The sequence below is a fragment of the Dendropsophus ebraccatus genome, chromosome 7 (genome assembly GCF_027789765.1).
Source record: "Dendropsophus ebraccatus isolate aDenEbr1 chromosome 7, aDenEbr1.pat, whole genome shotgun sequence".
Lineage (NCBI taxonomy): Eukaryota > Metazoa > Chordata > Amphibia > Anura > Hylidae > Dendropsophus > Dendropsophus ebraccatus.
Genome location: NC_091460.1, coordinates 25,404,210 through 25,427,607, shown reverse-complemented (window position 1 = coordinate 25,427,607; position 23,398 = coordinate 25,404,210). Strand labels below are relative to the sequence as shown.

General features: G+C 43.0%; 1 protein-coding gene and 1 long non-coding RNA gene across 2 annotated transcripts; one reads left to right on the top strand and one right to left on the bottom strand.

The window, feature by feature from the left end:
* Positions 1-548: 548 nt before the first annotated feature.
* On the bottom strand, positions 549-14,019 carry LOC138796685 (uncharacterized). Its single transcript, XR_011363786.1, has 3 exons — positions 13,838-14,019; positions 12,381-12,514; positions 549-1,590 (listed from the first exon to the last, which is right to left on the bottom strand). It is a non-coding gene; the product is annotated as an uncharacterized lncRNA (long non-coding RNA).
* LOC138797112 (vomeronasal type-2 receptor 26-like) lies at positions 1,688-10,391 on the top strand. Its single transcript, XM_069976913.1, has 6 exons — positions 1,688-2,173; positions 2,729-2,731; positions 3,426-3,638; positions 4,981-5,068; positions 5,150-5,236; positions 9,460-10,391. The coding sequence occupies exons 1-6, from the start codon at positions 1,688-1,690 to the stop codon at positions 10,389-10,391; spliced, it is 1,809 nt and encodes a 602-aa protein (XP_069833014.1).
* Positions 14,020-23,398: the final 9,379 nt, after the last annotated feature.

Genomic DNA, 23,398 nt, shown 5'->3' with positions numbered 1-23,398 from the left:
ACATATGGCCCAAATACTAAGAATGTATGGATATGCACAGGTGAGCCGTAGTCTCATAGACCCCAACCTTTTCATTATAAAGATGATATACCTGATATTGTTTTTTTTTTTTTTTTAAATAATTTTCATCAGGAGTCCGGGACCCTATCGGTCCATTGATGCTGCATCCATGCAGCGAATCAGTAGCCGGGGCTGTGTCAGACTGACCAATTAGCACTGCAGGAACTCCTGGCCAATCGTGCAGCCCGGTGCTCCTGCAGAAAGTTATGGAGGGATATTTACACGGTTGTTTGCATGTAGCAGATGCCTGTGATAGTTGTGACTTGCCCTCTACACTACCATTATACTATATTGTATTCTTTTCTGCCTACAATCTATGTTTTTTATATTTCTGAAAAATAACCATAAAGTTCACATTCTGGTTAGTATCATAAATATGACTTTTAATAGGACATTCAGTTTATTTTACTATTCAGATTATTTCTTAATAAAAACCTTCAACCTATTATTTATTTGTCTTTAAAAAAAAAAAAATTAAAAATTGCATTTATTAAATTTTTATATAAAAAAGTTACAAACAGCACCCGGTATAGTTCAAACAAATATCCAAAAGGGCATGACGTTGCATAATGTAAGAACAACAATGGCGTATTGCACCAACAGGGGGCCAAATGCTGGAGGAGCCTGGTGGTCTGTGAATGTGGAGGCTATGTGCCATACCTCCCTCCAGAAAGAACCCAGCTTTGGGGAGCTCCAAAAAGGTGCAGGAGAGACCCCCCTTCTACACAGTTCCTCCTGCACAGCAGTGAGGCCTCAGAGAGCATACTAAGGATGCGTATAGGGACACAGTAGCATCTGGAAAGCACCTTTTATTCTGCCTCTTGCCAGCATGAAGAAATGGAAGAGAAGCAAGTAAGCATAGGCATCCTCGTTACCTTAGCTGCTGATAGGGAAAGGAGAAGATAACCCTCCCAGAAATTCAGATATGGGGGGCTCAGGTAGGGAGCCCAACATGGCATAGAGGAGGGAAAGTAAGTGGCATAGAGTGACGGAGCCCAGGCAGACAGACTCGAATGTGGTGATGGAGCGAAAAAAAGGTGAAGGAGAAGAAAGAGAAAGGAGAAATGGTGGAGTTGCAAGGCTTTTCAGAATCCAAGGGCACAACGGTCCAAGAAACCCTTAAGAGTAGAGAGAGGGAGAAAAGAAGAGGCCTGAAGAAGTGTTTTAAACTAGAAAAACCCTCCTTGGTTTATTTTCTATTTTCTAGCCGTAGCCTGTTCTGTTGCTTTATATTTGATGTATTAATGGTGGAGTAGTAGGGATCTGTAACAATCATTGTATAATATATTTTCAGATCAGTTACGGTTCGGCAGATCCTCTTTTAACCAACTCAAAGCTCTATCCGCAATTCCTCCAAGCACTTCCCAATTATCACACCCAGTGTCTGGCGATTGTCCGATTACTCAGACATTATAACTGGACGTGGATCGGTGTTATTGCGTCCGATGATGATGTCGGGGAGAAGCAGAGCCAGGAGCTAAAGACAATGGCGGCTAAATATGATATCTGTGTTGAATATATTGTTAAAATCTGTGAAAAGAAGAAACAATATAGAAAGAAAAAGGAAATTATTGAAAAAGCAACTTCACAAGTCATCATCATTTGTGGTAAAGTTTCAATACTTATTATGGCCTTTATACAGGACCAATGTGATCATATTGGTGAGAAGACGTTTATTATACCCGTAGGGTGGACAGCCACACCGCTGAGCTCTAATACAAGTAAATCTCTTTTTCATGGAAGTCTGGTATTCTCACCTCCATCCAAAAGGATTCCAGAATTAAAAGAATACATCCAGAATACGATCCTAGTGAGTCGTCCAAGTGACTATTTTATGGAGCACATTGTAGCATATAATTTTAACTGTGTAACATTGGATCCAGATATGAACAAGTTTTATCAGAAATATTATAAAATCCAACCTCATAGCTGCAACAGAACTTTATTACTGGGTGAACTGGTGAGATACCTAAACCCATCAGAAAATTTCCATGTTACTTATCTGGTGTATAAATCAGTTTATGCCATGGCCCATTCTCTACACAATGTGCTGAGATATTTGTTAAAAAACAACAACGAGGGCTTCAGAGAAAGTCACAGATATATGAGAAATGTAAGATCTGACTGTGAATATACAGTTGTGACCAGTTGGAGACCAGTTCAAAAATTGTAAAACATCCCCTTTAACAATTTATAATTTAAAGGGGAAAAAAGTACCCAATTCCAGAATTTCAGTTTTTCTCGGTGACTTTGCCTTGAAAAAAAACATGAATTTAAAATAATTAAAACACAATACCAACACCAAAATTATATATATTTTTATGTACTCTATACACTATACAATATATAGTTGAATACTTCAAACAGAGGGGTAGCTACCATAGAGGCAGATGGCAGGGGGGCCCAGGGATGCACAGGGAAGGTAAGAGCCATCCTGTGTCCTTCTGCTTTAACCCCTTACGTACTGCAGTGTGTAGTTGAACCAAAGATCACTTACATGCTGCAACACAAAAAAGGGTTAAAAAGCAGAAAACAAGGAGATCTCTGCTTTACTGCGCTTATAACCCCTGACCTCTGTTTTGGCTTCAAGCTTCAAGGTCAAGGGTTATCAGAGCAGTGAAGCAGAGATCACTTGTCTTCTGCTTTTTAACTCTTTTTTGTGTTACAGCATGTAAGTGAACTTTGAGTCACTTACACACTGCAGTACATAAGGGGTTATGTACCTCCTGCACCTATGTATTTAACCATAAGGGCCTGTAATGAGCCCTTATAGTTAAATACAGTGGACGGACTGACAGAGCAAGCAGTCATTGGCTCTCTGCTCTGCCAGTCACTCTTGTGGATTCAGACAGGTTTCTGCCTTTGGCCACAAAAGATTTTATTTTTGGCCACATAACCGAGCCTATATATATGCAGTGCTTTGCGTTGAGCATAGGGGAAGGGGGACCCTGTACAGTTTTTTTGCTGTGGAACCCCATGAATCTTAGCTACTCCCCTGACTGCAATATGTAGGGAAGGATAAGCAGTGACAGATAGGATGTGGCTCACCTTAGGTGGTCATGCTATGCGCACGGCACCGACAGTATCTTTATAGTAGTGATACACAGCTGTCCTCCATTCGTGTGGATGAACAGTAATTCAGCAGGAGAGATGATGTCCAAGTATGGAAAAATATCCTGGAAAAAGCTAGTGGAAGTTATGGGCGTTGTGTGGCATTTAGAGGCTGGTACAGTGCCATAGTGCAAACATCGAAAAGTGTTTGGATAGGGGATAAGATTCCCAACTGGGAATACCCCTTTAATTTCTTATGTGCAGATTTTTTTTTTTTATGTCGTACACAATAATTTTTTTATTTTTATTTCTAGTTCGTAAGAAGAGTTTCTTTCAAGGATCCTACTGGGGAACATGTGCGTTTTAATGAAAAAGGAGAAATGACCACGTCCTATGACATCTTCAGTTTTGTGATTTCTTTGGAAGGGAATTATCTTCTCATCAATATTGGAAATTTTAATTCATCATCCCCTGAAGAAAATGGGCTTGTCTTAACAAATAATGGAACTTTTTGGAAAAATGGAGAAGTAAATGATAATTATTAGAGATTAACATTATTGGTATTCATGATGTAATAGAGTACTGTGCAAATATTTAAGGCAGGTATGAAAAACATGCTGTAAGGTAAGATTGCTTTCAAAAATAGAAGTGGTAAAATATAAAATGATGTAAAGTGTTCACACACACAGTAATATAAAAGCAAAATACAGCTGTAAAGAATAAGATAATACAGCTGTCTTTTCTTTTCCTAAAATGTGCTACATAAAAGTTTGTACAATAACTGCGTCCTGTGGACAAATATATATTTTTTTTATATTTTAACAATGTGTGCCCCTTTAAAGTTATTATATCTGAAGGTTCACAACTAGAAACAATATACCACCCCCTAATTATGTTTACCCTAAAACAAGGGGGCCACAATCTGAGGTTACTTAAAGGGAATCTTCCTTGGTTATTGTTATACAGGGCTGGAGGCTAAATCCTGCACATCAATCAGTTAAGGTGTGTGTGTGTGTGTGTGTTTGTGTGTGGGGGGGAGAGATGTGCATACTGTGGCTCAGCTGTACTTGTGTGGCACTTTAACTTCCAAAGAAAAATGCTATTTTATTACTCTGCAAAGCTCTGTACCTGGTACAGACCTGGCAGATTTCCTTTAAAGGGAACCAATAGGCACATTTGTGCTGACTGGGCTCCCGGAATGGCTGCATGCAGCTGGCATCCGGCTCTCCGGTGGTATCAAGGGTTCCAGGCTCCATAGTTTTTATGTCCGGTAAAATACTGTTCAGTCCCGTGCAGCGGGAAGAGCCGGGTCATCTGGGCTGTGACTAGTCACGGTTCTCCTTCCTGTCAGCCTGCTCTACAGGATGATTGACAGGCAAGGAGGCCCGGTAAATGATTGTACAAAACACTACAAAATAAAATATTGTTGTGTACTCTTCTTTTTCTGTTTCCCTATTGCACCCTGTCTATGGCAGGACATAATAGGAGCATGATCATGGCGAGCATGGCTCCTGAATGCTACAATACAAAATGTCACCAGTTTTAATTTTTATAATTTATTTTTTTTTGGTTCTGACTTTGTAATCTCAGACAGATTTGAAGATGTAAAGATCGGGGTTCAGTAGGGGCACTATCATCACTTCCGGGTTTCCTTTACATGGTAGTTCTTAATGACAGTGACTGTGTGTTTGGGGAGGTTTTCCTGCTGCAGAATAACAATTTGGAGCTGGATGCCCCCCTGACGAGAAGTGTCTTACTTTACTGCATTGTTTTCACATCTGCGTAAAAATTTTGCACTATACTCAACATGGTCCAATCACTAATAAACTTGCAGTTTATGCTGCTAAAATTTACTGTACATCTTCCCAGTTTACAGACAAATCTTTTCCAGATGCCCCGGACAGGACATCTATGATCTCTTCTGCTTTCCTAAAGATAAAACTTGTAAAAGGATTTGGTAAAAAGTAACAACAATGTTTTATTTCATATCCATCATGTCAGGTTCCAGTGTCAACCTGCTCTCCTCCATGTCCTCCAGGCTACCAGAAGGTTTTAGCTCCGGGAATACATAAATGCTGCTTCAAATGTTTGGAATGTTCAGAGGGAGAAATATCTAAGGAGACAGGTAAAATTACTTCTTCTTTCTATCCTATCTAAAGAGACCAGGAGTGCAGTGATATAGTAGGCAAGTCCATACTCAGCTCCAGCTATAGAATCCTCATTGTGTTCATTGTGATGCCTCTTCTCTAACTCTTGCTTGTAAGAGCAAACAGGGAAAAAACCTATCACTAGGTACACTTAGTTATCACTCAGAACAGGTTCATTGATAGAACTTTGCCTCCTCTGAGCCATCATGGGAAATGTAGGCTGCATTTACAGAGAGGTAAAAGGGGGCAAGATAGCAAACCACTCATATATGGCAGCCAAAATAGGTATAAGCAAGACACAAGAGCTTCCATATTGCCCTTTAATAGTGGCCTATTCTGCTAAATGTTCAAAAAGTATAAGGTCATTTAGGTCAAATATATTTTTGTTGTCTGGAGGTGGCAGTCATGTCATGTGTTGGCTGTATGCCGTGGGTACAGTCATTGAAATATCACAAAGGTTTTCCAGTGAAAAAATGGAATTCACTTTTTACCATATTTAAGTCTTTTTTTTTATTCCAGTATAAATTTTTGTAATGACCCAACAGTTTTGTTACCTACCGGTTTGACTTTGGACCAAACTTAGAAGTGGAGTCTAAGTATACAAACCCTTTATCCTGTTCCAGTATGCAGAAGCTGGTCTTTGTCTTCTATGTGGCTAGAGGATACCATGTCGCTACCCCAAGAGCGGTGCTGGTTAAGGTAATGGCTAACCAGGCAGGGATGAGGCAGGTGCAGTATGTCAGAAGCCCAGGAGATACTGAACAGCCCAGATAAGTAATATGAAGCAGATCCAGAAGGTGGCGCTGGTCATCAGCCAGGGGCGGTCTTGGCATTTCTGGGGCCCCAAGCGAAGTTATGTCTGGGTCCCCCCCCCCTCGACACACGTTCCAAAACAATAGACCACTGTGTGTGGCCCCCTGTAGTATATACCCCTTGTGCGCTACCGCCAGTCATATATATTCCTTGTGTGCTGCCCCCAATAGTATATACCTCTTGTGTCCTGCCCCCAGTAGTATATACCCCTTGCTTGCTTCCCCCAGTATTATATAGACCCCTGTGTGTTCCCCCAGTTATATATAGCCCCCCGTGTGCTCCCCCAGAAGTATATAGAGCTCCTGTGTGCTACCCCAGTTGTATATAGACCCCCTGTGTGCTGCCCCCAGTTGTATATACCCCCTGTGTGCTCCCCCACTAGTATATAGGCCCCCTGTGTGCTCCCTCAGGGGTATTTAGCCCCCCTGTGTGCTCCCCCACTTGGATATAGACCTCCAGTGTGCTCCCCCACTTGGATATAGATCCCTGTGTGCTCCTTCAGTAGTATATAAACCCCCTGTGTGGTTCCCCTAGTAGTATATAGACCCCCTGTGTGCCCCACCAGTATTATATAGACCACCTGTGTGCCTCACAAGTAGTATGTAGACCCCCTGTATGTTCCCCAGTAGTATATAGACCCCCTGCGTGCCCCACCAGTAGTATATAGACCCCTGTGTGCTCCCCCAGTAGTATATAGCCCCCCTGTGTGCTCCCCCACTTGGATATAGACCTCCTGTGTGCTCTCTAAGTTGTATATAGACCCCATTCTGCTGTCCCAAGTAGTATATAGACCCCCTGTGAAGCCCCAGTAGTCTATAGCCCCCCTGTGTGCTCCCCCTGTTATATAGCCCCCCTGTGTGCTCCCCCTCCCATATAGTATATAACACAATAAAACAAACACTTATACTCACCTGGATCCGGGTGTCTCCTCTTCTCTTCACTCTTGTGGCCGCAGGAAGGGTTTTCCCTGCGATCACAAGAGGCCGCACTCCCCTTGTCCTGGCGCCAATGCTCCAGTGATGTCACTGGAGCGCCGACACCACAAGGACAAAGCTGCCACTTGTGACCGCAGGGAAAACCCTTCCTGCGGCCACAAGAGTGGCTGACAGGAAGGGGGCCAATGTCTCCCGCCCTGTCAGTGCTGCTGCATGTAACTATGAGCGCTTATTACGAGTGCTCATAGTTACAGTTCAGATGGCAGCAGCGAGCGGGGCAGCGGCCCTGTCCAGCGGTCTTGAGCACAAGAGCGGGGCGTGGGGGCCCCCCTGGATGATGGGGGCTCCAAGCGACCGCTTGGGGTGCTTGGTGCCAAAGCCCGCCACTGTCCTCAGCAGGTTGTGTAGCAGAGCTGGAAGTTCAGGGAGCAGATAGCTAGTTGCAGGTGGAAAGTGGAAGAGCTGGAAATGTCCAGGTAGCAGCTAGACAGACACCTTCACCATGGTAAAACACAATGTTGCTCAGAGTAGGCAGAGCAGCCTCAAATAGTTTAAGCCACAAAGGTGTAGGTGGAGCACACGTAGAGAGGCACGCCAGTGCACGGTCCCTAGAAGGCAGACCAAGAATAATCATCATGGTGGAAGCAGCAGGAGAGTGACCAGCAGAGGAAGCCTGAGGCAAACAGCATGGAGTTGGAGCAGTGAATGTGAGCCGGCAGTGATGAGTCTCTATGCTGAGCGGCCAGGTAATGGTTGCTCTGATTACACAGAACTATACTGTCCATGCTAAACTGTCACTTCCTGTAAGAATGAGACATCACCGGAAGTTGTCAGAATGATGACAGCAGCAGAGAGTGGAGGACAGCGGGAAGTAGCAGCTGCGGCAGAGCCGGACACGTAAGTATACCATGCTTGTGTCGCCCACAGCCTTGGCAAAAGCGTAGTTTTGTAAGTTAGGCCGGGCAACCCCTTAAAGCTTAAGCCAACACTTCCTTGTGCTATTCTTTATTTTATTCTTTTATTAAAAGTCTTCTTTAGGGTGCCTTCACACTGACCGACCCGCAGCGGAAATCTAGCTGCGAGTTTTGCAGCTAGACCCACTACGAGCTAAGGTCTCGGCAGGTCCTGTGTACACATACTTTGTTGGCGCTGTGAGTATGTAATGCAGCCGCTACCTTAACCTCTTCATCCGCTCCCGCCCGGCTGCCACTCTCTGTATACATTACCTGTCTCCTGCACAGGGTCCCGGCTTCCTGCTCTGCAGCCCAGCCAATCAGTGTGTTACCCAGCCAAAGCCACTTAGTTGGCTGGGCAACCCACTAATTGGCTGGGCGGCAGAGCAGGAAGCCGGGACCGCATGCAGGAGACAGGTAATGTATACAGAGAGCGGGAGCCGGGCGGGAGAAGATGAAGTGGTTAAGGGAGCAGCTGCATTACATACTCGCATCGGTCTTTCAGACCTTAGCTCGTATCGTGTCTCTCTGCAAAACTCGCAGTGAGATTTCCACTGCAAGTCGGTCAGTGTGAAGGCACGCTTAAACATTTTCTTATGCTTATAGCATTTACAAAAAACAAGAAAAAGAATCTGAGGATAATAAAGTATTGCACATCCAAAAATATATCAACATAATTTTATTAAACAAAAAATAAGAGAAAACACACAGAAAAAACAAGAAAGGCTGTATACAGCAATAAAAACCCAACTCTGAGGGGGGAGAAAACAATCAATCACCCCACCAACCGGGATCTCCCACATGAACAGATGTCACATGCCTAAATAGCAGGCATCCCTCCCATGAATCCATACAATGAATGGTACATAATGCACAAAAGAACAAGTCAATGCAATATAACAAAATACAGAAATATATACATATGGTAACTGTGCAAAAAATGTACAAACCAAATGAGAGACAGGAGGAGATGAGAGTGGGTAGGGTCAGTACCGGGGTCACTCTCATCTCCTCCTGTCTCTCATTTGGTTTGTACATTTTTTGCACAGTTACCATATGTATATATTTCTGTATTTTGTTATATTGCATTGACTTGTTCTTTTGTGCATTATGTACCATTCATTGTATGGATTCATGGGAGGGATGCCTGCTATTTAGGCATGTGACATCTGTTCATGTGGGAGATCCCGGTTGGTGGGGTGATTGATTGTTTTCTCCCCCCTCAGAGTTGGGTTTTTATTGCTGTATACAGCCTTTCTTGTTTTTTCTGTGTGTTTTCTCTTATTTTTTGTTTAATAAAATTATGTTGATATATTTTTGGATGTGCAATACTTTATTATCCTCAGATTCTTTTTCTTGTTTTTTGTCTTATCTTATTTGCTGAGGTTGTCTGCACTCCATGAAATAGCTTACTATGTAGTGTGCGCTCACACCTTACTTTTGTGAGATGCTTATAGCATTTATGCGTTACATTTTCTTTTCTTTTTTTTTTTTTTATAGACAGTGTATTATGCCAAAAGTGTCCTGAATATCATTGGCCGAATGACATGAACCAGTGTGTGCTAAAACCTACTGAATATTTATTCTACAATCATCATGACCCAAAAGTTATGGCCGTCTCCTTTATATCTGTCCTGTGTTTTGCAATAACATCCACAATCTTGGGCATTTTTGTTCTGTTCCGAGACACTCCAGTGGTCAGAGCCAATAACCAAACCCTGAGCTTCATCCTCCTGGTCTCCATCATGTTGAGTTTCCTCTGTGTATTCTTGTTCCTGGGTCGCCCTACACATGTCACCTGTATGCTCCGCCAGACTTCATTTGGGATCATCTTCTCAGTAGCCGTCTCTTCTATTCTGGCTAAAACCATCATGGTCTACATGGCCTTCAAAGCCACCAAACCTGGAAGCTCATGGAGGAAATTTATTGGTGTGAAAATCCCAAACTGTGTTGTCTTCTTCTGTTCATTTCTTCAAGTGTTACTTAGTATCATCTGGTTATCTACATCTCCTCCATTCCCAGAACAGAACACTCACTTATATCAAGACAAGATCATATTCCAGTGTAATGAAGGGTCAATGCTGGCCTTCTCCATACTCCTGGGCTATATGGGACTACTCGCTGCTGTTAGTTTCATTGTTGCTTTCTTGGCCAGAAATTTACCAGATAGTTTTAATGAAGCTAAAAACATCACATTCAGCATGCTGGTTGTGTGCAGTGTCTGGGTGGCTTTTATCCCGGCCTATATGAGTGTGACTGGGAAGAATACAGTTCTTGTAGAAATATTTGCTGTAATATCTTCAAGTGTTGGTATTTTAGGCTGCATATTCTTCCCGAAATGTTATATAATACTGCTGAGACCGGAGTTAAATACAAAACGTAGTTTAGCGAGACAGATAAATATAAATGCAATTAATGGGTATGTAGTCTAAAAAAAAAGAAAGAAAATGTTCTTATATTCTGTTAACCCCTTAAGGACAGAGCCTGAAATGGCCTTAAAGGGGAAGTCCGGGCAAAATAATTTTAATATATGTTATTGCCAAACAAAAGTTATGAAAATTACTAATAGACACATTATGGGAAACGCACCTATATTGCATTTTTCCTGCACTTACTACAGCATGGCGTGTTCAGGTCTCTGTAAAGTTGGTGATGTCACGTCACATAAACTGCCGACTCCTGCTGCTCCAGTCTGTCCCACCGTTGCAGCAGGCGTCGGCAGTTTATGTGATGTGATATCCCCAACTTTCCAGAGACCTGAACACACCATGCTGTAGTAAGTGCAGGAAAAATGCAATATAGGTGCGTTTCCCATAATAAGTGTCTGTTAGTAATTTTCATAACTTTTGTTGGCCAATAACATATCTTAAAACTATTTTGCCTGGACTTCCCCTTTAAGGACCGGGCCAATTGTCACTTTTGCGTTTTCGTTTTTTCCTCCTCGCCTTCTAAGACCTATAACTCTTTCATTTTTCCACCTACCGGGCCATGTAAGGGCTTGTTTTTTTTTCAGGAACAGGTATACTTTGTAATGGCATCTTTCAATCTGCCATAAAATGAATGACAGAACCCCCAAAATATAATTTATGGGGTGAACTTGGGTTTGCGGGGGGGGGGGGGGCAATTTTGGGGGGCTTCCATGTTTACGTAATCCACTTTGCGGTAAAACTGGCATTTTTACTTTATTCTATAGGTCGGTCTGAACACAGCGATATGCAGGTTTACTAGGTTTTCTTAGGTTTTACTATTTTTATTAGCAGTAAAACTTTTTTTTTGCAAATAGGCATATTTAAAATGGTCCTATTGTAACTCCTATAGCGCACTTATTTTTTCACCTACGGGGTCGTCATTTTTTGCGCCATAATCTCTAGTTTTTATTAGTAACTTTTTTCTAGATAAATTGATCGCTTTTTATTAATTTTTTTAGACATAAAATGTCATTAAAAAAAAAGCAATCTCTGTGTATTTTTACCGCTTTTTTTATGTGTATTATATGTTAATTAACTTTATTACTTTTTATGTGTTTTATGTATGAAATGGGGAGGGCCTTTGAGGCATTTTGTAAAACATTTATTTATTAATTTATTTACACTTTTATGGGTTCACACTACGTATATTTCAGTCAGTATTGTGGTCCTCATATTGCAACCAAAACCAGGAGTGGATTAAAAACACAGAAAGGCTCTGTTCACACAATGTTGAAATTGAGTGGATGGCCGCCATTTAATGGCAAATATTTGCTGTTATTTTAAAACAACGGCTGTTATATTGAAATAATGGCCGTTATTTACTGTTATATGGCGGCCATCCACTCAATTTCACCATTGTGTGTACATAGCCTTTCTGTGTTTTTAATCCACTCCTGGTTTTGGTTGCAATATGAGGACCACAATACTGACTGAAATATACGTAGTGTGAACCCAGTTATAGTTCCCTTAGGGAACTATCACTTACATATATTAGATTACATACACTGATCTCTGCTATGCCATAGCATAGCAGAGATCAGTGTTATCGGCGATCTTCTGATCAGAGGACTGAACCGAAGACTGCACGGAGGTAAGGAGAAGACCTCCGGCAGTGAGGAAATGCAATCGGGAGACGCTGCGGGGGTCACGATCGCTAAGTGACTGGAGATGCTCCGGTCACTTATACTTAAACGCTGCCAGGGACAGCGCCAGGGCATACATTTACGTCCTCCTGCCTTAAGGCCCAGGCAGCGGGGGCATAAATGTACGCCGTGTGTCGTTAAAGGGTTAAAGAATCCTAAACTGTTTTGGTCAATCATTACATTATCATAATGGAGAGAGAAGTTATCAAGAGCATCTATGCGTGTGGAGGACCTGACAGACAACCATAGTGGACACTGTGCAATGCTCAGCTTCCCCTGTGGGGGTGCTGTAAGTACATTGGACACTTACTTTCAGGATTCCCTTCTTATTAGAGTTAATTTCTGGTCTCAGCATGTGAACACTTTGTCATTGGCTTATTGTGAAGGGTCTTTTCCAGGTATAGTCCAAATCCCCTTTGAGACATAAATGCTTCGCTTACATTCCTATGTAGATGAATTACAATAAAAAAAATTATAAAGTAATTCTATAGTATTACATCGTACAAAATATCAATAAAAGAATTAGTGTAAAGATTTCTAAATCAGATTTTTTTTTTTTTCTTATTTAAAGGGGTGTTCCCATCTTAAGGAGTTATCCCCTATCTTCAGAACAGGGCAAACAAACTGATTGTTGATTTCTTATTGCTGGGACCCCCATCAATTTAAACATCCATAAAACTGTCCCCACTAGGGATGAGCGAACTTTTGAAAAGTTCGGTTCGATCTGGCGAACTTTTGTGAAGTTCGGATTCGTACGAACCGAACCTAAAATGAACCTTGCTATAACGGCTAAATAATTGCAGCTACAATAGTGGGAGTCTGTTAGGGTATAGTTTCGTTTATTCCACAGAAAACCCAATTAGATATAGGAGGGGGTAACGTCCTCCACGCCGATATACACACTCCTGTGCTACTATAAAGCAACAAATTTAATTCATAACAAAGTAAGCACTTAGGAACTAAAACATAGCTTTTAATCAAGATAAGAATAAAAAAGAAAAGTATATATAGCTCAAATATATAGAATCACCAATCTGAATCAAAATCACCGCACTTAGGAAAATAACAGTGTAAATGAATAGACAACGGAACGTATTAAAAGGGAAACACACAAGAGGACAAGGTGCACTCTGTCCACTCCTAGATTGTGATACTTTCCCTACCTTTTGGGGTGACCCACCTCCTTAAAAGGGTGGCCCCAACCACGATGACGTTCCCTTCCCTCCTCTAAGTGCAGGACAAGACACAAACAAACACAAAATGTGAATCACACAAAATGGGGTACCACACCAAACCAATATACAAAAAAGAATCCAACGCGTTTCACCTGTACAAATAATAACAGGATCATCAGGGATATAGTGGTGTACAACAAACAATAACAACAAAAGAAAATGTAGTGCAATAGATATACAGCGCAAAACCACCTGCACCACCTCCGGTGGATTGCTGGATGATGCTGAGGAGTAACTCAGTGACACATGTGTGTCTCAGAATGCACATGGGATGATGCCAGTACTAGTAATCAGGACAATAGAAATCCTAAGTATTACAGCAAGTGAATACCACCAATACGACTCTTGGGAGTCAGTACCCAAATGCCAGGATATAGCAGAAAATGAATGTGACAGGCATGCTAAGATACAGTATACTGTTTGCAATTAGCCCAGTCAGGCAGCTGATAGCTGCATCCTACTATCACTGGATTATTAAATGCTCAATAGCACAAAAGCACAAAGTATACATGTGTCTGAAAACCAGCAATACTTATCAATAGCGTCCCGATGGTGGAACAGGCATCCTGTTGCAGATGTCCAGTGTACTCCTAAGGTGGTAGGTGCCAGGATGTAATGCCCCTAGGAGCTGCAGGCTCACTCATGCCCTCCTATATACTCCCAGTGTTAGCTCCGCTCATCACCACTTCCGGTCTGTGGGCTATTGAGTGAGTTCCTGCTTGTGGATCATGCGACCGGGCTCTAGTGATGACTACTTCCGGTCTGTGGAATGCACTGTGCGTTCCACCTGACATAACACATGATCACATGACCGGGCTCTAGTGATGACTACTTCCGGTCTGTGGAATGCATAGTGCGTTCCACCTGATATATCACGTGATCCACAGCTAGCTGCTGCCTATTCCCATAGAAGATTAGCTGATACTCTCCCTATGGACACTTAACACCCATAGGGTAAGCTAGACCTAGCTCATGGGGCGCACAGCAGGAAAATGCCTCTATGATACAGGAACCATTGTACCAATATCATGTAAGGGGTACATGTACACACTATATAGAGACAAGATAATTGAGTTAGTACCTAGGAACACACTCCAGCATGGAGTATTGTGACAGTTCCTACACCAGACACCTATAATAGGATATGATAAGCATAAATAATGGTATTGCCCTGGTGTACGTCACACAGTGGAGGGCACAATATAGAAATTGATGAAAGAGACAACAAGTGCCACTAAAGCTCCTCCAGAACATATGATATATAAAAAATAAAAAAATAAATAATAATTAAAAAAAAAAAAAAATATAGATGATACACCCTGAATGATGCTCAGGGGTATGGTACTGAGATACACATATTAGACTGCAGGATATGTATAAACAAAGCCAAAGTGGCTGGGACTCATGTATATTTACAAAAATGCCACAAACGACAGCTTCTCATTAAGACCCAGAGGATACACAGTCCTCAGACGATAGATCCACTGGGTCTCTTTCTGTAGGAGTCTTCTATCAAAATCTCCCCCCCTAGGCGACGGGTGTACCACTTCGATTGCCTGAAAACTGATGGAGAATGGGGAGTCGGCATGGACCTCACGCATATGTTTCGCCACAGGTTTGTCACGAGAATGCTCTATATCCCCGATGTGCTCGAGTATACGTCTCCTAAATTCTCTGGTGGTCTTTCCTACATAGCAGAGATTACAGGGACAGGAAGCCAGGTACACAACACCTGAGGTCTTGCAGTTGGCAAATTCCCGGTTATAAAAAACGGTATCACCATTGCTATTCCAGAAAGTTCCACTAACTCTGATGTACTTACATGCCTTGCATGTACCACACCTAAAGGTCCCCTTGGGAACACGTTCTTGTAACCAATTTGTGTTCGGGGGCGGTGGTGTGAAATGACTGTGTGTGAGGCGATCTCCCAGATTCCTACCCCTTCTATAGGTGATCTGCGGGGTGGGATCGACCAGTTTGCCAATAATCGGGTCAGACGTTAGAATTGGCCAAAATCGGGAAATGATATGTCGCACCTCAGATGAGGCACTATCAAAAGTACCTATGATTCGGGACTTGGCCTCATCTGGTTCTTTCACTTTTGGCATCAGAAGCAAGTGTCTATCTTTGGTTTTCGCGTTCTGGAAAGCCTTCTTAAGCACATGATGTGGAAAGCCTCTTTCCCTGAAGCGCTTTTGTAGGGTATCGGCCTCAGCTTTGAAGCTGTCCTGAGAGGAGCAATTTCTCCTGGCCCTCAGATACTGTCCGGTGGGAATACCCCTTCTGAGTGCATAGGGATGATGACTTTCCCATCTCAGAAGGGTATTCCCAGCCGTGGGTTTGCGATAAACCTGGGTTTGTATCTGGCCATCGTGTCCCCTACTCAGTGTCACATCCAAAAAGCAGAGTTTATCTCTCTGTACTTCAAACGTGAACCTCAGGCCAATATCATTGCTGTTGAGAATCACCATGAATTCCAGGAATTGGTCTTTTGTCCCCGTCCACAACACCACCACGTCATCAATATAACGACCCCAGTATGAGATATATTGGTGGTAATTCTGTAGGGAGTCTGAAAAAACCATGGTCTCCTCCCACCAGCCCAGGAATATGTTTGCGTACGTGGGCGCCACAGGGGCGCCCATAGCCGTACCCCTGAGCTGGTGGAAGACCCTGGAACAGAAGACAAAATAGTTCTTAGTAAGCACATACTCAAGTAGGGTAAGAACAAATTCATTGTGAGCGACATGGTGGGTGGACCTGCTCCTCAGAAAATATTTTACGGCTCCTATTCCTAGATGGTGAGGAATTGAGCTATAGAGAGCCTCAACGTCAATCGAGCACAGGAAGTGATCCCTTTCTAGACATACATCTTGTATTTTTAATAATAAGTCTGTGGTATCCCTAATATAAGAGGGAAGTGTCAAGACAAAGGGTCTCAAAACCTTATCCAGATATGTGCCTATATTTTGCGTTAAGTTATTAATCCCTGACACTATTGGTCTCATTTTTAGTGGGCAAAGCCCCTTATGGACCTTAGGGAGTCCATAGAAAGTGGCCAACTGGGGGTGAGTGGGGTACATGAAACTGTATTCATTATCATCAATGAGCCGCAGGTTTTTGCCTCGGTCTAAGATGTCCTTAAGTTCCTTTTGGTATACTGATGTAGGGTCCCTTTGTAGTACCTCATACCCTCTCTCATCCCTCAAAATGCAAAGGCACGCTTGTTTATAGTCTTGATGATTCATCACGACTATATTTCCGCCCTTGTCGGCTGGTTTAATGATTATATTTTTGTCTTGCTCAAGGGACTTCAGAGCCTGTTGCTCATCTCTAGTGAGATTAAATCTTGCATCCTGTTTTTGGATACTCAGTTCCTCAATGGCCTTAATTACAACACCCACAAAGATGTCTATAGCATCATTGTCCACCATTGGGGGCATGCGCTTACTTTTCAGGCGACAATCTGTGAAGGGGCCTTCTCCCAGAGGCCTTGTTCCTTCTCCAAGGAGTGATGTTAGCATGTTAATGCCCTCAATGTCCTGTGGTGTCAGATCTTCTTCCTGGAGAGTTCTCTGATTATGCAATAAATAGAACTTTCTCCACTTCAAAGATCTACCAAATAAATTCAAATCCTTCACCCACCCAAAGGTGTCTATTCGGTTCGTGGGTATAAAGGATAACCCCTTCTTAAGCAACGATGTTTCTGAGTGTGTAAGAGTACGTGAAGATAAATTCATAATCTGGTTATCTACCAGGCCGTTGTTCACTTCGGTCGAGACTGCAACAGGCCCTGCTCCAAAAAAGATGCCGAGGAAGGCATAGAGCCTGATCCAGAAGCCACAATGGAACCTCCTGTTCCCTGACTGCTGGATCCCGGGGTTGGAAACGCTCCGTGTCCCCGTCCCCTGTTTTGTGGAGAACCACCCCTTCCCCTTCCCTTGCCCCATCCTCTTGAGAAATTCCATTTTTGGGTACGGTTATTTCTGGCAGGGTAGGGTGATCTCGATCCCTGTTTGGATTTTTGGGTGGATTCGGACTCTGATACTTCAGTGTCTGAAGATGAGATGTCCGTTTCCGCCGGTCTGCGGGCGGGATTGTCAAGGAAGCTATATGCCCGACTTTCCTTAAATTCGGCCAAATCCTTCACAAATTGTCTGTGTTTCCTCTCTTTAATAGTGAACACAAATTTTTCGATTCTTCCCTGCAGTTCCTGTTCCTTTTTAGCGAACTCCGCCTCCTGTTTCTGCCCAAGTGCCACACCAATGATCTCCTGTAACTTCTGTGTGGTCAGTACAAGTGTGGTCTGCTCAGTATCCAGAAGAAGGTTCATAAATCTCAAGGAGCTCTCTGTAGCTTCCTTTTCCCACTTTGTCATAAGTTGGGGAGATCTTGACCTTTCTGCTGGAGTGATGCTGATTCGTAGGCCCCTGGGAACAATATTATTGGATATATAACTTTCCAAAGATTTTACTTCCCACCACGACTTAAGATAATCCTTGTAGGCACGTTCCAACTCCTTGAAGATTGAATGTATCGTTGGTGTGCTTTTGTTAGTCAACGATAGCTCTTTATCAGAGAATACCTCGTCTGCTCCCAAAGCCCAAGCTGATGTATCAATGTTAGTGGATAGAAATCCTGCCATACCTCAGTAGAAAAATAAAGACTGAAAACAACTCAACTGGTCAGAGCCAGTCAGCAAATCAAGAACGCGAATTCCACAGAAAACCCAATTAGATATAGGAGGGGGTAACGTCCTCCACGCCGATATACACACTCCTGTGCTACTATAAAGCAACAAATTTAATTCATAACAAAGTAAGCACTTAGGAACTAAAACATAGCTTTTAATCAAGATAAGAATAAAAAAGAAAAGTATATATAGCTCAAATATATAGAATCACCAATCTGAATCAAAATCACCGCACTTAGGAAAATAACAGTGTAAATGAATAGACAACGGAACGTATTAAAAGGGAAACACACAAGAGGACAAGGTGCACTCTGTCCACTCCTAGATTGTGATACTTTCCCTACCTTTTGGGGTGACCCACCTCCTTAAAAGGGTGGCCCCAACCACGATGACGTTCCCTTCCCTCCTCTAAGTGCAGGACAAGACACAAACAAACACAAAATGTGAATCACACAAAATGGGGTACCACACCAAACCAATATACAAAAAAGAATCCAACGCGTTTCACCTGTACAAATAATAACAGGATCATCAGGGATATAGTGGTGTACAACAAACAAGAGTTTCGTTTAGTTGCAGTTGCTATTACAATGAAAAAAGTGGAAAAAATCAAAAAGCAAAAATAATGAAAAAAATTGTAAATATAATAATAATAATAATAATAATAAAATATAGTGAATAAAAGTGCAAAAATAGTGAAAAAATAGTGAAAAAAAAAAGTTGAGGAGGAGGAGGCGGCAGCACTTGATTGCACCCAGGCCAGTATTGTTGAGAAGAGACAAGTTGAGGAGCAGGAGGAGGAGGCAGCACTTGATTGCACCCAGGCCAGTATTGTTGAGAAGAGACAAGTTGAGGAGGAGGAGGCAGCCCTTGATTGCACCCAGGGCAGTATTGTTGAGAAGAGACAAGTTGAGGAGCAGGAGGAGGCAGCACTTGATTGCACCCAGGCCAGTATTGTTGAGAACAAACAAGTTGAGGAGGAGGAGGCAGCAGCACTTGATTGCACCCAGGACAGTATTGTTGAGAAGAGACACGTTGAGGAGGAGGAGGAGGCACTTCATTGCGCCCAGGCCAGTATTGTTGAGAACAGAAAAGTTGAGAAGGAGGAGGCATCAGCACTTGATTGCACCCAGGCCAGTATTGTTGAGGTTTTTTTTTACTTTTTTTTGTTGCGGCTAAACGGGGTTGAAGGCACCCAGCAAAGCAGAAATGGACAGGTCTTGTGGGGCGCTGACTTAGCGTCACTCTCTATGGAGGGTTTCAATAAGTTTTGCTGCTATAGGTTACTTCACCTATAACAGCTTATGAGAAACAAACTTTTTTGGTTGTGGCTAAACTGGGTTGACGGCACCCAGCAAAGCAGAAATTGACAGGTTTTGTGGGGCGCTGACTTAGCGTCATACTCTATGGAGGGCTTCGATAAATTTTGCTGCTATAGGTTACTTCACCTATAACAGCTTATGAGAAACAAACTTTTTTGCTTGCAGCTAAATGGGGTTGATGGCAGCCAGCAGAGCAGCAATGTGTAGCATGTACTTTCTATCACGGGACAGGAGCTGGTTCAATGCTACCTGCCCTGACTCTTTTCTCAGTTTTCTCTCCCTATTTCTTTTTTTTTTTATCTCCCTAACTCTCCCTAGATCTCACTATTTTTTTTATTTAGATGCCTATCTCTCCCTATCTCTACCCATCTCTTGATTTATCAGCCTCTTTCCCTATCTATCAGCTTATCTTCTATATCTAGCTTTCCCTGGATCTTGCTATTTTTTTTCTTCTTCCTCTCTCCTGCTTCTCTCACTAACATTTTCTATTCCTTCTCTATCTCTCCCTGTATCGATCTAGTTGTTTGTCTATCTATCTATCTATCTATCTATCTATCTATCTATCTATCTATCTCTTTTCCTTCTCTATCTGATACAGAGCTCCTCTCTCTCTGAAGTCTGGCAACACACTGACAAGCTGTTGGCGCGCTCAGGCAGTTCCTGGGGCTGTGGGGTGACATCAAACATCTTGATTTTCACAGAAAACAAGGATACAAGGCATTATAGGAGTAATAATCCCTTGTATCCTGGTCTATTCTGTGAAAAAAGTACAATTTTGCGTCGCCGTTGTTATTTTTACCAGATTCCTAACAAACTTTCTCAAAGTTCGGTTCGGTACCGAAACAAACTTTTTGCAAAGTTCGTAATGAATCTGGTTCGTAACGGTTCATCCCTAGTCCCCACTATAAATAGTGCCAATGGTATGTGTGCAGCCAGCTGTCTGTTAATTCTCTCCTGGGCCGTAATGCATTTCTCATACAGACATAATGTCACTGACCTTTGTGTATCACAGTTCTGAAAAATCCATTTGTTTTGTGAGTGGAGAGTCCTCACCCTTACCTCATCTCCAACAGCACTCCTGCTAGTTCCCCACCCAGAGCTGTTGTAGAACATCTCATTTTACTGCAGGCTATTGCACAGTCAGTAAGGTTGCAGCACCTGCTGCATTCATTTCTTGTATACTCCTTTTGTGGCATAATTTAGCACAAGTCAGCATGCTGTAAACACACCTCATTCTTTCCTAGACATCCCATTAAAGATGTGTCAGTGTATGTGGCAGGAAGATGGTGATGTAAGCTGTAGAGGCTGGTCAGATTTTATCACTCAGGGGGTAGGTCTAGAGATCAGAGACAGCATCCAGTTAAGCAATCCAGTCAACATGATGATGCGCTGTCTTAGGAGAGAGTAGGGAGCCAGAGACGATACTACATTATGTGCCTCCTTCAGTAGACCGCCAAACTAACATATGGAGAAATGAAGGCCAAGCAATGCTCCATGAGAAAAAATATACAAAGTATTTTTTTTCCTGATGGAAAAAAATGGTTTTATTGATTCCCTTTAAAATTGTGCTTATCCCTTGATGTGCCTGAAAACGGGGATGGGATAAAGAAAAAAGGCTTGGGAAAATTTAGCTGCATTTATGCAGTGTCCCTAAGCGTTTTTTTCCACTGCTATTGAAGCAGCACATACTATGTGTTATAGCCTTTGGGGTCAAAGCCGTAGAATGCTGCTCCCGCCTCCAGGTGTCACTGTGATTTGCACCTTATGTTTGCATGCCTGAAGGTAAACTACAAAACGGTTAACTGGTGTCTCTTTTGATAGCGTGACTCATACCACTGTCTTCTTATTCATTGCCTTGACCAATCCCTGAGCTAACTACGTCAGGGGTAAGTGTAGGTTGAGAAATTCTTCCAGGCCCTTGCTTGAGGCCAGGACCCTGTCGAAGGACTATTCCGATTTCTTTATATCTGATTTATACTCTAGCCATGTCCGGCTGGAGAACCTCAAGGAGGGACTGCATTGAAAACCGGCACTAACACCTTTTTACGCTGGGCTGCTGTATCTTCTTACTGAGTATTATGTATTAAGGCATCATACAAGCTATTAGTCAAGCTAAGTGCAAAGGCTGAGTCTTTACTGCCAACATGCTAGTTTCCTAAGGGGTACTTCCAATGGCTAGCTCTAACCATTAGGTGGTCCTGTAATCCCTGATACTGTGTCACTCGTGCCCAAAGGATAGCATAGGCGGATGTCATTTCCTGTGGATACTTCCTGTGGAAGACTCTCTTCTAACAGCCCCAACTGAGAACCTTGTGGCTGAATAGGTTCACTGGCCTGTTGCCTTCAGACTTCACACACCATAACTACTTCAAGGCAAAGCTATTCTAAGTTATTCTCGATAAGGTCTACTCTCCTACAAGTGTCTATAGTATACAGAGACTGTGTCAACTGTCAATATCTCTACGATATATATCGATATAACCTTTAAACTTATCCATATGCAAAATAATCGCCTGAATCAGTGCCAATGTCTCACCAAAAGTAATTTAAGAAACACATCAAATAACATTACACAGGGCCATCTTCCTAATTGGTCAATGCTGAACACGCCCCCCCCTTCCCCATTGCTGTCATGTGACCCCACAGACCTCTGACAGCAGCCCTGCTTTTCTATTCTCGCCTATTGTACAACGCTACTGCATTATGGGGATCTGCAGTTCCATCCTGTATCCACAAACTGCTGCTGTGTTATCAGGTTTTTGCACTTACTATACATTATACTCCACATGCTGATTGCTATACTATACAGTAACTTATAATATAACATATACAGCTGTTAAATGTTTGTTCCATTTGTTTTATATGTTATTCAGAATAAAAAAATATATATTTTTGGGGTGTGGAACCAATTGTCTTCTTTTCAATTATTCTTATGGGAAAATTTCCTTTGTTTTAAGAGTGATTTGGTGTCAGGAATGTGCAGTGAGCATGGTGTGAACTGGGTCTGTTTTTACTGTTTTTGTCTGACACACCCGCTTGCTTTTCAGCCTCCTGGCAATGCAGGAGTTACACTGCTCACTGCTAGTCTTGATCACTGCAGCTGAGGAGTGTTGTTTGATTGACACATGCCTCTGCCTGTCCGGAACCTTGAGGATCAGAGCGCCGGTCCGGACCAGGCTCTTCATCCGCATACATGAAAGCAGTGACCAGTCTCTCATGCTGGCTATTAAGGTTCATACCCTGATCCCAGCTCCCCCTGTCTACTCCTGTGATCCCCGTTCCTAACTCCTCTGCTTGCTCGACTTGTTACCTGACCTCCCGCCTCACCTTTGACTACCCGTTTGATCTCCGATTTTGTACTGCGTTGCCCGTTTGGTTCTGACTTGGCTTGTTGACTCCCCTATATTGTTTTTGTTTTTCTGTCTTGTTCTGTGTTACACTTATTTAGTATAGGGAATGTCTTCATGGTTGTCCGTGGCTGCCTAGGGCCGATCGAAGACAGTGGGTGGGTTCAGGCTTAGGGCCTACTGTCTCGTCTTGTCCCTACCTCCCCGTCCTGACAGAATAGCCAGCTAGCTGTTTTTTGCCTCACGGTCACCATGAACACCATGACCAACATAGTGGACCAGATGCAGTGGCTCAATACTATGGTACAGGAGCTGGCTTAAAGGGTCCAAGAACAGGAGACGGCTCCCCGACAGCTCACCATGACCTCCTTGATACCTCCAGAGCTTCCCGTCCAGCTCCCAGAGAAATTTAAGGGGGACAGGAAAAGCTTCTGCACCTTCCGGGAGGGATGTAAGCTGTTTTTTAGACTGCGCCCTCGCTCCTCTGGAGATGAGGCTCAGAGAGTGGGTATAGTCATGTCCCTTCTCCAGGGGCCACCTCAGGAATGGGCCTTCTCTATGTCACCTGACTCCCCCGACTTGCAGACAGTAGACCGGTTCTTCTCAGCATTAGGCCTGCTGTATGACAACCCGGAAAGTGCAGCCAATGCTGACCGACACCTAACTATGCTACGGCAGGTTAAACATCCAGTTGAGGACTACTGCTCGGAGTTCAGGCAGTGGAATGGCCC